This window comes from Passer montanus, unplaced genomic scaffold (assembly GCF_014805655.1).
Source record: "Passer montanus isolate IOZ18808 unplaced genomic scaffold, ASM1480565v1 scaffold95, whole genome shotgun sequence".
NCBI lineage: Eukaryota > Metazoa > Chordata > Aves > Passeriformes > Passeridae > Passer > Passer montanus.
In genome coordinates, this window is record NW_024374923.1 from 1,296,808 (window position 1) to 1,310,951 (window position 14,144).

Consider the following 14,144-nt stretch of genomic DNA (forward strand, 5'->3'; position numbering starts at 1 on the left):
TTGGGGTAATTGTGAGCTTCAAGAAGTTTAACAGCATTGGAATCTGGCTGCAGCTGCAGTATTAGCCATTTTCCTTTACACAGGAGATTGATGAAATTTTGTGTATAAAAAAATATCTGACCTTTCTCTATTTGCACTTAGAAAAAAACACGGCCTTTAATGGACTAGCAGTGCTGTTTATAATACTAGGGGTAACAGAAAAGGGATAGAAAGGTTCTTTTTACAGATATATGTGCATTGTTAAGACTAGCAGTGTTCCTTTTGGCCTGATTTTGTCTCTTTAGGACAGGCATGCCTGAAATGGGCTATTAACTTTTTCACGTTGGGCCTCTTTTAGTCTGCTAAACATGGAAGGTATGCAAGGTGGCTAATAGTATTAAACAAGTTGTTCTAAGCACAACTCCCAGGTATTCATCATTGAATGTAAGCCAGAAGATAGAGTAACTGTTCTGTATGGGAAACAGTATTTTTACTAGTAGATGGTGCCTGAGGCTTGAAGTTTAGGGTTTGTTGGATTATCAAAATTCGTTCCTTTGTGTTAGTGATTTGAAATATTTTTAGTCAAATAAAATAATTTAGGTCGGATATGCAGTCATTTATCAGTAAACCCAAAAAAAGAATCACAGTACTGGATGTCATTTACTCCCTACTCTTTGCAAATCTTACTGAGACTGTAATCTCCTCAGGACAGTCACTGTCTGCCTTTGTTGTCTTTGTGCAATGCCTCTACTTTTTCTTGCCTTCTGAGTGCTGTCTCAATACAAAATAAGTAACATCGTTATGATTCTATTGAATTTCCTTCTCATCTTCAGGCCTGTCACAATTCAAAAAATAACACCACCAAGACTCTTAGCTATAATATCAGAACTGACAGCAGCAAGAAGCACTATTCTTTATTCTGAAAGGAAGTCCCCTGATACAAGTAGAATTTAAGACCATTGAGAGATCAACTACGATTTATAATTTATGTGACTCCATGGCAGGTAGTGCAGTCTTTGAATAGAGGAGAGTAATGTCTAACATCTGTATCACTTAAGTGGGTTAAACGAGTTGTGGGCTTTTGTAGGTAATGAACAGTAAGTTCTACTAATATTGAAGTTTAGAAGGTTATTGTGGAAACCTGGACACAGCTATGTTTGAATTTAACCTATTAGTTCAAAATAGATCATCACCACAAATTGTGAATTTTATATTAGTGAATATGTCTCCATAATTATAGAAGTAAGAGCAGCAAGAACTGCAGCACATAATATGTAATCACTATTAAATAGGAGAATATTTCTTTGTTCAAATAGTCCTGTTGGTACTGGGCTGGGTCAATTCATAGCAGACGGTGGAAATCAAGGCTCAGACATTTCTAAGCATTTGGAATTTGACTCCCAAGTTTCAGGATTAGTCTCCCCACCACATTCCCATTACTTGTTCTTGTGATTTTTGTAATCAACCTCATAAATGCATGAAGTATATTGCATTTTAAATACTCAAAGTGCTATAGAGACATTACTGCTAATTTTGTCCCTTTTATCCCCCCCAAAACTTTTTAATTTTTAAAATAATATCTTATTTCTCACTATCTTTTTTCCCCTTCAGAGAAGTGTTATGTTCAGTGATGAATATTGAGAATTTCCAGGGCCTCTCAAGCTAATGCCTGATTAACTCCTGCTTCAGATTTGATGAGATTTTTCTCTGCCTGTCCTGAAACTGTGCTTGGACAGACTGGGGAATGGCATTATGAAGCAGAGCTGTAAGTGCCAGAGACAGGAGGGCAAGACTCAAAATCTGAGCAGGTGGGAAACAAGGTCTGAGAGAATTAGGAGCCAACATGTTTTACCTACACATCCTCCTGTGTTTGGGGTGAATCAGCTGATTCCTTAGATGGGAAGACTGATAGAGCAGAAACTGAGGGACAGGTTGGATTCACCTGGAATTCTCTGCAACCTTGATGAGTATGACATCTGTCTGTATGTGTCCTAGGTGAACTCTCTAAGATAATGTGTTCTAAAAATAACAACACTTGTATATACACTTGCCTTCAAGGCCTGAAATGTGATACAGCTGCTCTAAAATTTCCAAGCACTACTGCTTCAGTAGTCAGCCTCTGCCAAATTGAAATGAGGACAGTTAACAGGATTGCAGGATGCAAACAGCATCTTGTATATACACACAGCTTGCCCAAGCCAGGCCATGTCATAATTTTCTTCAGCATGAGTCTGTAGGTGCTGCAAACTGCACGTTTAGCTTGTGCCTGAGGTGACAGAGATTGATTGCCATGGTCTGAACAGTTCATCCCTACCCCATCTGCTGCTGCTTGTGTGAAGATGAGGAAGGGAATGGCAGCCCATATAAACAGCCCAAATCCAAAGCAGATATTGTCCCACCAACACATCTGCCTCAGCTCTGCCAGGAAAAGGTCAGAAAGCTTCATCCTCTGAGATCCACAGATCTTTGGGTTCTGCTTCTGGTGCTGTCTTGTCTTCAACTCACACTTTCAGGAGTTTCTCTTTGCCCTTCCTTTATTAGGGAAGCTGCTGAGAAGAAAAGCAGGTTAATCAGAGGCACAGAATAGAAGATGGATATTAAGATGCCTTAGGCAGTGGAGAGGAGGGAGAAGTACTCTCTCTAGGATGGGTTGTGAGGTATGGGATGAGGTGGAAAGAAAACATGTCAGAAAAAGGACAGGATGTAGGGGGGGGGGAAATGAAAAATCCCTGTTCCTCACCATACCTTTCAAAGTGTCTTTCAGACACAAGACTTAAGCTTCCATTTTTTTCATAGACAGCTTGCTCCCAGGCCTTCTTACTTAAACCAGCTTTTATACTCTTTCAACTTCTACCAGCCTTTTCCCTCCCCCAGTTCCCCATGCCATGTACTCCAGCCCCGAAAAATATTAATCTTTTTTCTGTTTTGACACAGCAACATTCAATTTTGTTTTCATAGCTATGTAGCTTCTAGTCTTCTGTGCTATAAGGTAGTCCAATAGTGTGGAATCATCCTGGTTTTAGTGTGCATGGTTTCAGTGTTTAATGCATCTTGGTTTTAGTGTTACTTATTGAAAGTAACTAATTGACATACCTTTACTACTGAACAAGTTCAGTATTAACAGGCATCTTGAAAAAATAATGTTTCACGGAGAAGCCCATTCCATCAAAATTCTTTAAATCAGACTTCAATAAATAGAATACTAGTGAAGGGCAAGGGCTTTTCTTGTTTGCTCAACAAGTCTTTGCTGAACAATAAATATATTTCTATTAGAGTGTGACTGGGAAGTAATCCTATAATAACATGCACTCAAGTATTTTCAATTACTAGTTCAAAGGGAAACACTTGATAAAAGGGAGCAGTGTCAAGTGTGATCTGAAAGGAAACTCTTTCCAGTGCCTAGCTAGAAGAGCATACACCAAGGTAAAATATTCCATTATCAGGTATAAAGTATCAGCTGTTGGTTTGTTTCAATATATTAATTAACGATATTGAAACTACAGGTAATTCTGTCTGATTTTTGTGCTGTGTTTCAATTGACAGTGAGCTGTTTTGTCTGAGTTTTTCCATTTTGTTTAATTGTCTATAGTGTTGTTAAGTACCTAAGAGAGCCACAGGGGTTTGGCTGAATCTGAAAAGAGTACACTAGGCAATTAAATGCAAAACTTCTAATCTATCCTTACATTTAAAATGTTGCTGGATTTTATGAAAATATTAATCCAGGAGTGATAGTTAAAATCTCAAATTCTTTATTACATCTTTCATTGACCATCAAGCAGATGTGTAATGTAGTTAAAAATGCATAGAATACAATATGAAAAAAATTGTCTTTCAAATAATTTCTTAAGGCTGAGAAACCAGATCTTATTTATACACATCCCACTATCACTGTCATAAATACTACTGGCATAATGTTCTTAGTGGGCTAAGTTAAAAGACCACAATGAATCAGAATGCTGTTTCCAGGATGCTATAGGAATCAGGGCAATTAGTTAGTTAGTGTCACTAACTAATTGCTTTTATCTCCTTCATGAGGAGATTGATTTCCTGAACAAAACCATGACATCATCCATAAGCAGCTCTAATTATTATTATCAGTTATTCTACAGTTAAAGAAAACTGTTATTCAAAAGCCAACTGGATGTGGTTGTTGCCAGCCTCGTGTAAATGACTCTGCTTGGCCAGAGCTGGTTTTAGCAGATGATCTTTAGAAATCCCTTCAATCTCAATCATCTGGTGATTTCCAAACCAGAGCTTATGAAGACCTAAATGGATTCCAAGACAAGTGTTATGCTTGGACACTAACAGACAAATGTTTCATGGCATTTCCAAATTCTTTAGTGACAGTGTAAATCTTCCCTGTGCAATCTCCTGGCCGTTAACCAATTCCTTTGCATACTTTAATAGATAGACAGTATCTTTATATGCTTCCCTATAGACAATAAAAAGTTTTTAAAAAAAAGAGAGAGATTCAGGACTGTGCCTTACTTACACTGCAGAACTATAAGATTTGCATGTTACTAAAAACTGTTGCAACTATGTCACCTGCCCATTACAACTGAAAAAAACCCATCTCATATATATTTTTATTAAATTTAATTGAAATTTGCTAGAGAAATATAAGTATAAAGATTTTTTATTATCTTAAATGACTTTTCGTAAGAACTTTGATCCTGCAAAAATCCACTCTAGTAATGGAATTTCTGAAGTTACTCCTCCTACTAAGTACAGCACTACAAACACTTTTGGGTGTTCATGGCCCACCATGACATATATGAATCAGATGCTAAAAATGAAATAGTAGGAAAGGACAAAGTGTATGAGCACTGAAAACACAAGGGTTATTTTCAGTCTTTCATTTACAGCTGTCAGTTCAGGTATAATTTGGATCCCTTTGTAGAAATTGTCCATTTATGCCCAACAATGTAAGTCCCTCCAAATCAACTAGGCACTCATGAGCTGTCTGCTTTGCAAGCTTGCTAGAAAAATATTCTTGAAAGAGAGAATTTTATTATGCATTTCTTCATCCTGTTGCTAGATCAGCAGCCCAGTCATGCCTTCTTTTTTTGTTTCTGGTTTTGTTAGTGCTACTTTTTTCCCTTTTTTTTTCTTTCTTATGTAGATACTCTAGTAAGTGTATTATGGAAAATAATAAACCTTATGTCTAAGGTTTAAGCAGAGATACTGTTATGATTTAAGCTAATGGTTATAGTTTATCATCTGCTGTCTGTTCCATGAAAGAAGTTACACAATTGCATGTGTTTCAAGAAGTTTTTTTTAATAAACTTGGTGTCACTTCAACACTTAAAAGAAGATGTTACAAAGTTCACTGAACTAGACTTATCTGGTTCTATTTACTGAAATTATTACTGTGACCTATCCCCTTTAATTTCTTTTAAGTTATTTGGGAAATTGTCCAACATGTGAAGGGCCAGAACGCAGCCAAGATATTCCATCTGGTGGTTTTTTAAGTGTTCTAGTGAAAAACTAAACACTAATGTTCAGCTTAAGCCTCCAATGCTCTTGAGAGCTCAGAATAATCTTACAGAGTAGGTTTCCTCTTGGTGGTCAGAAGACATTCACAGTTAAAACACATTTGTTTTTAATGCTGTGGCAGTGTAATGGCTCTGCAGGGAGGAAAGGACTGCACACATTTTGTCATTAACCCTGGCCTTGATAAGACCCTCTCTGGAACCACACAGACACAGAAATGGGAGCACAGGAGAATCCATATCCAGTTTGTTAACCTGATTGCAAAGCTTACAAATTACTCCTGGCCATGTGATTTGGAAAGCTGTTACTTGAACACATGCTTTGTCTGCATGGAACTGCGGCATTGCTTAGTTGGTATTTTCCCTTTGGATACTTGGTTGAAAAGTTCAGTTTGTCACAGTTAATTTTAATTCATATTAACTCCAAAATGTGTTTAGTGCATTGAGAATGCTGAGTAGTACATGCTGAGGATGGAATAATAAATTGAGAGGTTATTTTTATGCAGTGAAGTGGGGTTAGGGATCGCTGCAATTTGCGTGCCTCTGAGCTCAGACACCAAAGGACAACAGCTCTGTACTTGTAGTGCACAGAATGGGTACTCTGGGTTGACCTCTGGACCAAACTCATCCCCATCTTTTCACTCACTCCCCTCCACAGCTGGAGGACTTCCAGAAGTGTTTGCCTGCAAGACAGGTCAGTGGTTGGAGAGCTGGTTAGATATTTTCAGTAGCAGAGGATAAGAGATGCTCAGGGGTTCTTTGTTGTTTGATCACAGTTCACAGCTGGCAAGAGCATGTAGTATGTGCATTATCTGCTTTCTGCCATTTGATACTGGATATCTTACACCTCAGCAATCCAATGTTTAAAGAAGGACTGGTAGGGTAAGTAGAGAAATTACATATTTATGTCAGCAGGTGTAGAAAGAAGATGACTAATTTTGACCTTTATAAATATCTTTGAGGTTAAATAGCAAGGAAAAATGAACTAATTTAATTAAAGAAAGTATTAGTTGTCCCTTCTTTTGAGCCTGGGATCAAGAGGCTGGCCATGAGGAGGTTTACCACTTTGCTGTATGGGAACATCCTTTTAGTTTAAAGTTGTATCTCAGTCTGAAATGTAACCCTTACAGCATAGATGTTGCTACCAGTGATTCATCTCAGTTATCTTTCTCATTTTCTTTCTTTTTACTTTCATAAAATTCTTTCAAATCCTTAAAATGAAGGCATCTAAACAATAAGCATTGACAGCTGTCCACAGCAGAAGGTTGATGATGCACAGACTTCTCTAAATTCTGCTTCTCATGCCAAGGAATTATCACCTCATTGCTCCACAACTTCCTTGTTCTAAGGATACTGCCATTCTCACAGCCCAGGTGAAAGGCTGTATCCTGGAGGCATGACCTAACCCTGAAAGTGTAACCAAATCCTTTAAGGGATTTCTTTAAAAGCCTGATGCCTGCGTCAAAGAAATGCTGGAAGGGACACTATGAGGAAGGTGATAAGAGAAAAAAAATAATAATATGCAAAATTAAAATTAAATTATAGTCATCTGAATAATGTTCAAATACTCTATTTTCCTTATCATTAAAAAAAAAATTCTTGTTATTCTTTATTTGAGTCTCTACCCTCAGCAAGGGTGTTGTAGTGCTTCTTCCCAGAAATGTATTGAATTTCTAACTGTTGAAATGGCTAAAATTCTAAAAATTCAGACTTATGTTTTACAGTAATGTTCCCCTGTTAGAATATATTCTGAGAAACTTTTGAGTATTTTTATATGGAGTAAAAAAATTAGTTAAATCTCTTTTGATTCTAAAAGCATTTGTATTATTTTGGACAACTCAAATTCCTGATTTTAATAAAAAACACTTTCAGCTCTTTCATCAAGGAAAAACACAAGAAATTTCAAGCACAAGGTGGATTTTCTCATTATATTTGCAAAACAAAAATGAGTTTGTACCACTCATTGTAGAAGTATTGCCAAAGGTACATATCAGGTAGTATTTGAGTCATCTTGGAAAAAAATACAAGAAACACTTGTATTGAAAGAGATTGAGTCTTACATTTACATAAGGAATGGAAAATTCTTAATTCTAAATTCTTTAGATATAGCCAAGTTTTTTACTGTTGAGCCAATTTCTCTGGACTTACTCTAAGTTGCCATTTTTTTTTTTGTTTGTTTGACAATAGTGTAAGTTGGAAATTCCAATAATCCTTTTTGGAGTACAGAATAAAAACCACTGTAAATTTCCCTGACGTCCTGAGGAAGTTTGAGAATGTAATCTATATACTCTTTACGTGTGCTAGTATGCCACAAGGTATTTTCCTAGGAATTGCAAAAAATGCAAACTACTTCACTACGTGATTTTTGACAAATATTTGTTATTCTCTTTTTACAATAACATCAGTAGACTAAAAATAAAGCAGCAGCTTAAGAAGTTACTTCACACACTGTTTCTGAAGATGCAATAAGTTTCTGATAGAAAATATTTTCAAGTACAAAAAATAATTTGCAGTTCTGCTTACAAATCAGAAAACAGCCAATAATGATCTTAAGTATGATTACATTTCTCAGCTCTCTTGAAATATTTTTGTTACAGCAAAAACTGTGAGTGAATATTGTTTGAAATAAACATCTTTTCTTTGCACAAATGTTGTCCAGCTGCAGTGTTCAAGTCACAACATATGCCCCAATGTCCTAAGTATTGTGCAGTGTAACTCTCTTAAAGAGAAGGGGGCTGTAAAGGAAGCACATGCAATGCTTTTTATCATGAAACAAGAAAGTAGGTAGAGTAAAGGCAGACCTTGTTTTCTGTCATTGATAAACCAAACTATTCCCAGCATGGGTTGACATTTTAAACACTGAATATATTACCAAATTTTTACTCCCTTCTTCTCAGAACCTCGAGATTTGCTAGTCTCAGCATTCATGGGCATGATATGCAGCTAAGGAAACAGCTCTATGTTATTCTTCCTCAGTTTCCCAGGGTCTGGATGATTGTTGTGGTTAGAGTACTTCAGGTGTTAGAGATTACGATTGCTGAGGTGGTTTGCATTTGAAATGCTATTTACAGCTGCTCAGGGAGAAAGGATGCTCTGGTTTCAACATACAGTACTCCTTGAGTTGGGTGTAGTGTGCAGGCTTGGAAGATGCAGGTAAAAGCTTAGTGAGAGGAGCCACACATATATTCCAAAGAATATATCCATATTCTTTGGAATGTTACATTCCAAACATTGTCAACTTTAATATTTAGTGGTTGGAATAACTTTAAGGACCAGAGGGAAAAAGAATGCTTTCTGTGCCTTCATCCTTTCCTTGTGATTCCTTATAGCATCTACCTGTCAGCAATGCTGTAATTTTTGTCCTGTCCCTTTCTGTCAATGCAGCTTAAAATTACTCCTTACTTTCTGGGACTAAATGCAGACTCATAAATTCATGTGGCCAAGCCCAAAGTGTGCCGGTGCTGTGCCTGTTCACCTCCCCACCCTTTCTTGTTGTTTGTATAAGCATAGAGGTCTTTGATAAAGTCCAGAGAACACAACTTTGAATTTTTTATTTTAAGGCAGCTTTCCTAGAAAAAAAAATTATCTGTTTAACCACCACGTTCCAAGATAGTCTCACAGCTATCACCACCCTATGCAGCTCTTAGTGGGATTTCCAGGAGCTCCACTGCACAGAGACAGAAATTACGGCTTCTCAAGAAATGTTTCCAAAGAGCCACTGGCTGCTGGTGATGGTGCTTTTCCTTTGCATTGAGGAGGATAAGGAATCATTTCCATGGCTTGGCTTACTGTCAGTCACAGATAACTGAGACCCTACACAAGCACCTGTCTGGGGAAGCTTATGTCCCAGCTCTGACACAATTGATGCTTGCTTCATGGAAGTTTTTCTGCTTGAGATTCCTTCACCAATGCTGAAATAAGTCACAGACTATACAAGATTATTCGTGCTTTCAGAAGGTCATTATAGGAAAAAAAGGGGACATAAAGCTGACAAAAAAAACCCTTTAGGTCTTTAAGCCAATGCTTAACATCTGCATCTTATCTGTTATAGCTGGATAACTTAAAAGTTACAAACAATTTCAGAAATTTAATGAATTTTGTCTAAGTTGTCCCAAGTAGATCTTCATAAGTTATTAGTGGTATAAAACACTGGAGGATGAAGTCCTAAAAAGGATTTATGTGATGTGATAAAACTACAGTACAGCTGAGGGATTTTGGTTAAGTTAACTTATCCAAGTGACTGATACCTACTGCTGGGAAGCTTGTCTGGGGTAGAATAAAGCCAGGTCACTGGTCTGCAGTAGGAAGTGTAAGAGGGACAAATGTTGTCTGAAGATTTCAGGCAAAACTTTAAAATGTCAAATGGTTCATGAAAGCAGGAAGCTTGTTACAGAAAAAAGTTAAAGGAATTATTCATAATGATCTAATCTTCTTTGAATTAGTTGCCAAGGCAACCAAAGGAAACATAATCTCTCATTTGATATCTTCAACTAAAAAAAGAAAAAGAAGATTTTTTGAAAACAGGATATAAAATCTACAATTAAGGTTAATGAGGAGAAGGATTGGGAAGTTCCATGTGCTACTGAATAAACTCATCTAAATGCCTTAAGATTGACCAAAACTAAGGTTTGGCTTCTCAATACTCCATTGAAAAATAGTAGATTCTATCAATCATAAGAAATATTAGATTTTTCATAGAGAAAAATTTTCTTCATAAAGAAAATTTTCACTCATTGGGAAACTAATGGCTCAAAAGACCCCCAAACTGGGGTTACTGATATGGCCTGCATTACTGCAAGACTGTAGATTTCCAGGTAGATTTTTTTAAAAGCATATTTTTAACTGCAGGATATATGTGACTCTTAGAAGAGCTGGGAAAGACAACTTTTAAAAATAATGATTTCTCAGTTTTATCTGTGGCGCAGGTACAGTGTTTCAATTAATGTTATTGTTGTTTGTGTTGTATTCCAATGACATAAGTATATTTTAAATTTCTCTTAAATTCTCTTGCATCAGTTTCTTTCAGTCTGTCATGTGTGGTAGAACAGCCATTAAGGTTCTGTAAGGATTACTGTCCTTCAGTATTTCATCTTGAAAAGCTGAATACAGTTGCTTCCTCCTGAAAGGCATTAATAAAACAAAGCTAAAACTGATGGCTTTTGTTCACCTCACAACAAAATACTGTATTGGGATTTAGTGAAGGTCCTTTTAGCAGCACTGTCAATGTATTTTATAATTTGATTTCAGGAAAACATCTTGACATAGGAGAAGTTAGTTGCATTTGTTTGTTTTCCTTTACTAAAACTTGTAAAAACAGTTCATTAGAAACAGTTCTGTATATAGTGAAGTGAAAAGCCCTGAGGAGTTTTGAGTCCCTCTAGGAAAAGGAAAAAGGGGGGAAAGTTTGTATGGTTGAGGACTCAGAAGGAAGAAAACTAGTATAAGATAATAATTTGTATGTTAAAGTTAAAATAAGCTTTTTTAGCCTTTGGTACTTCTCAAGAAAATTCCCAGAAAACCCCCTGATTTCTTTTTCTGTTCCAACTCCATTCCTTTTTCTCCTATGTTTTTTTTTACCTTTTAGAGGTAATGAGCTGCTTATAACATGGCACAGATAATCCTTTATCTCAACAGATTTTTCATTCTTTATTGTACTACTTCATCTTTCCCCCCATTTTTACAAAGCCCTTTGATTCCTGGTTGGCTTGACTTGGTCAAGAAAATACATTTAATAAGCATGTAGAAGAGAGTGAGGTTTTGAAACATATTTATTTCCTTTTGTCTTTAAGTTGTTAATTATTGGCTTAATCAAACCTTTTGATAAGAAGAGGTGACTTCTCCAGCATTGAAGGAAAATAGTTGGAAGGAGAGAGTTTCAAGGTGCTAATTTGAGTTTTTTGTTGAAAAAATGCTAAGCTTGCTCATCTATGGCTTTCTTTTCCTCCCTAAGTGCATGAGAGTAAAATTCCAATAGAATTCATATGAGCAAAGTTTGTTTCTTCTCTGCCTCTAGAGATGATATAACCCTTCAGACTTTACAGAATGTCCCTTTTAAATATGGCTGAGTGTTGTGTTGATCAGTCTCCTGATGGTGTACAGAAATTTCTGCTTTATCCGTGGGGAATACCTGTTGATATCTCTATATATATCTATATAGATATATCAAATATGCTGTTTTCCCTCCATTGTAAGTATTGCCTCTGTACGTTGGGCTGGCTGACTCAAATATTCATTGTCTGAGCTTTTGCCCCATGGAGCTGGAATGGATGTTGAAGTACATTTCTTTACTATTATTTTGCTCACATAGTCATATGAACAAGATGGATAATCTGAAATTGCTGTTGATCCCCCAGCTATCTCACTGCAGGCAAAGAATTCCCTCTCATATTTTCCTGAAGGTCCTAACAAGAAAGGTATCTGCAGATCAGAATTTAAAATGTCTGTGAAATCATCTGAACAGTACCTGATCAACAGGTGCTCAAACATTTCAGAGCCACTAGAGGCAACATTCTATGCATAAACAACTCATATTTATCTTCAGGGTCCAATAAAACATCAAGAAGGCAGAGGATGTCAGACATCATCTGCACTAGTGTTACTTGCATTATCCTGTTAGTATATAGACAAGAAATGTAGATACTAAGTACTAGGAATGGAAAGGAAAAGCAGATTTTATATTACTGCAAAGTCAGGAAAACAGAACTATGTAGTGCAAAACTTTGATGGAAGGGCATTTTTCTACTCTTCTGGTGTCCAAAGGTAGTTGTTATTCCTTCTATACATAGAAGCAATCTGCTGTGAGTTGCCTTGGTCCCCTGACAAGGATTCATTGGAGAAAATACAATATTAATCTTTTCCTTAATATTTGACAACAGCACTTGGAAAAATATTAGCTAGTAAATGCCACACAAATAACTCAACCCTGTGTAGAAGAAATACCTTCTTCAACCTGGGGATGTTTGCTTCAAAAGTAGCCATTGTTCTGCCTGCAGGACTAACAAGTCAGATCAGATGTGTCCATGTTTTAGTCATATTGAAACTTTTCCTCTGGAATATATATGAATTTCCTAACTGTCCTGGCTTGTAAAATAAGCATGTATTCTATTTTGCCATCTGTTGGGGGTTAGGCAGTTTTTTTTATCTCTTTAGAAATCCGGCGTTAGTGAGTAGAGTCCGACCTCTCCCCTGCCCAGCTGCGTCTGGGTGGGGGAGGGGGAGGCCATGACAGGGAGGAGGCCGGGAGCCCCAAAAAGTGCAAAAGTAAAAGAGAACATGCAGGGGTGGAAAAAACTTGGGATGTCTGGGCAGCCCCCCCGGAGAGAGGGACAGAAATTGTGCTAACAGTTCAGCTAACCAAAAGCGGGGGATGCGTCGAGAGAAGCGCCCAGCCGTGGGAGTCCTTGGGCAGGCAGAATTTAACCCCTTTTTAGACTAATAAAAACCTTACAAATACCGAATCCTCTTGAATCAGGATAAAATAAGAGAGAAAAATGAAAGATAAAATAAACAGGCGTGAGAAAAGCTGGAAGAAAAGAGAAGAGTCCTGAGTGAAAGAAATAATGAAGTGGCCTTGGGCTGGACTCTTTCTTGTATAGCCATGGACAGACCCGTGTTTTTTTCCCTGTGACCCAGAGACTGTATTTAGGGGGAGGCAACACCAAGGAGTCAAGAGTAAAACAGCAGCGTGAACAGAAACAGCTAAAAAGAGTGTAAGATGCCCTCTGTCTCCACAGAAAAAAAAATCTCTGCTCATGAGACCCCTCGGCCCCAGGGGGTGAAATTTGGGGGGGACTGGTGTCCCAAAGTTGACCTATGAGGCAAGGGGGGACTCCTCTCTCCCGGATGAATTTAAGGGTTAGTAATTTGAGGGGTAGTAAGTGTGTGGAGAAAAAGGAGGGGGAGGAGGAAAGTATCTGGAAGGTTTTTATTTTTAGCTTAGTATGTGTTCCTTTTTAGATTTGTAATAAATAAAGTGTTGTTTTATTTCCCTTCATCCCCGAATGGGAGCCTGCTTTGTTCTGTTCCCGGGTCACATCTCACAGCAACCCTTTTAAAATATACCCTTCATAGAAGCCCTGGCATTGTGCTAAGGTCAAACCATGACACTAACTTAAAAAAAAAAAACAAAAAAAAACCAAAAAACCACCCACACACAACCAAAAACCACACACAAACCAACCAAATAACAAGCTGGTCTTAATTTAGTCCTTCCTTTACACCAACCAGGTAATTTATTATAACCATTGAATTCAGGATGTAGTAAAGCTCTCAGTTGGCTGCTTAGCTCTCAGGAAAAAGTAAGCCCTAACACAAATGCTGGAGATCCAGATTAGCAAATCCCACACATCGACCTGGTGGAAGCAAAATGAAATAAAAGGGATATGGCCAGTGTCCAACAGGAAGTGGCTAACAGAGTGACAAGCTGAGTGGTCACAGACTTAGCAATATTCTTTGGAAACACAAATTCACAGTATTTAACATACTTGCCACTGGTAAATGAGTTAATGAAAAATAAAATAAAATCAGGAAGTTGATTTTCCACATCGTCAAGATGAAGAAAATTCTGAGCAAAGCAGCTCTTTGGTTCCCCCATACTCACTATACTGCTTCCCTCTCAAAGCCAGAAATAAGGAAAGTCCCTTTATCTCTTTGACTAGAGACCAAAGTTGTACC

At 37.4% G+C, this 14,144-nt stretch overlaps 2 protein-coding genes and 1 long non-coding RNA gene across 3 annotated transcripts in view; 1 reads left to right on the forward strand and 2 right to left on the reverse strand.

The window, feature by feature from the left end:
• Positions 1-14,144, reverse strand: part of SCOC (short coiled-coil protein) — a 702,416-nt gene that overhangs the window by 263,795 nt on the left and 424,477 nt on the right. The gene's annotated exons all lie outside the window — the stretch shown is intronic.
• Positions 2,502-14,144, reverse strand: part of IL15 (interleukin 15) — a 31,295-nt gene continuing 19,652 nt past the window's right edge. The window contains exon 6 of the mRNA XM_039696138.1: positions 2,502-2,525. Coding sequence (XP_039552072.1) covers positions 2,517-2,525 — 9 coding nt within the window. The 3' untranslated portion in view covers positions 2,502-2,516. The remainder of the gene's footprint in view (positions 2,526-14,144) is intronic.
• LOC120496076 overlaps positions 6,232-14,144 on the forward strand; it is a 33,978-nt gene continuing 26,065 nt past the window's right edge. Inside the window, exon 1 of the long non-coding RNA XR_005626205.1 lies at positions 6,232-6,353. This is a non-coding gene — a long non-coding RNA (uncharacterized LOC120496076). The remainder of the gene's footprint in view (positions 6,354-14,144) is intronic.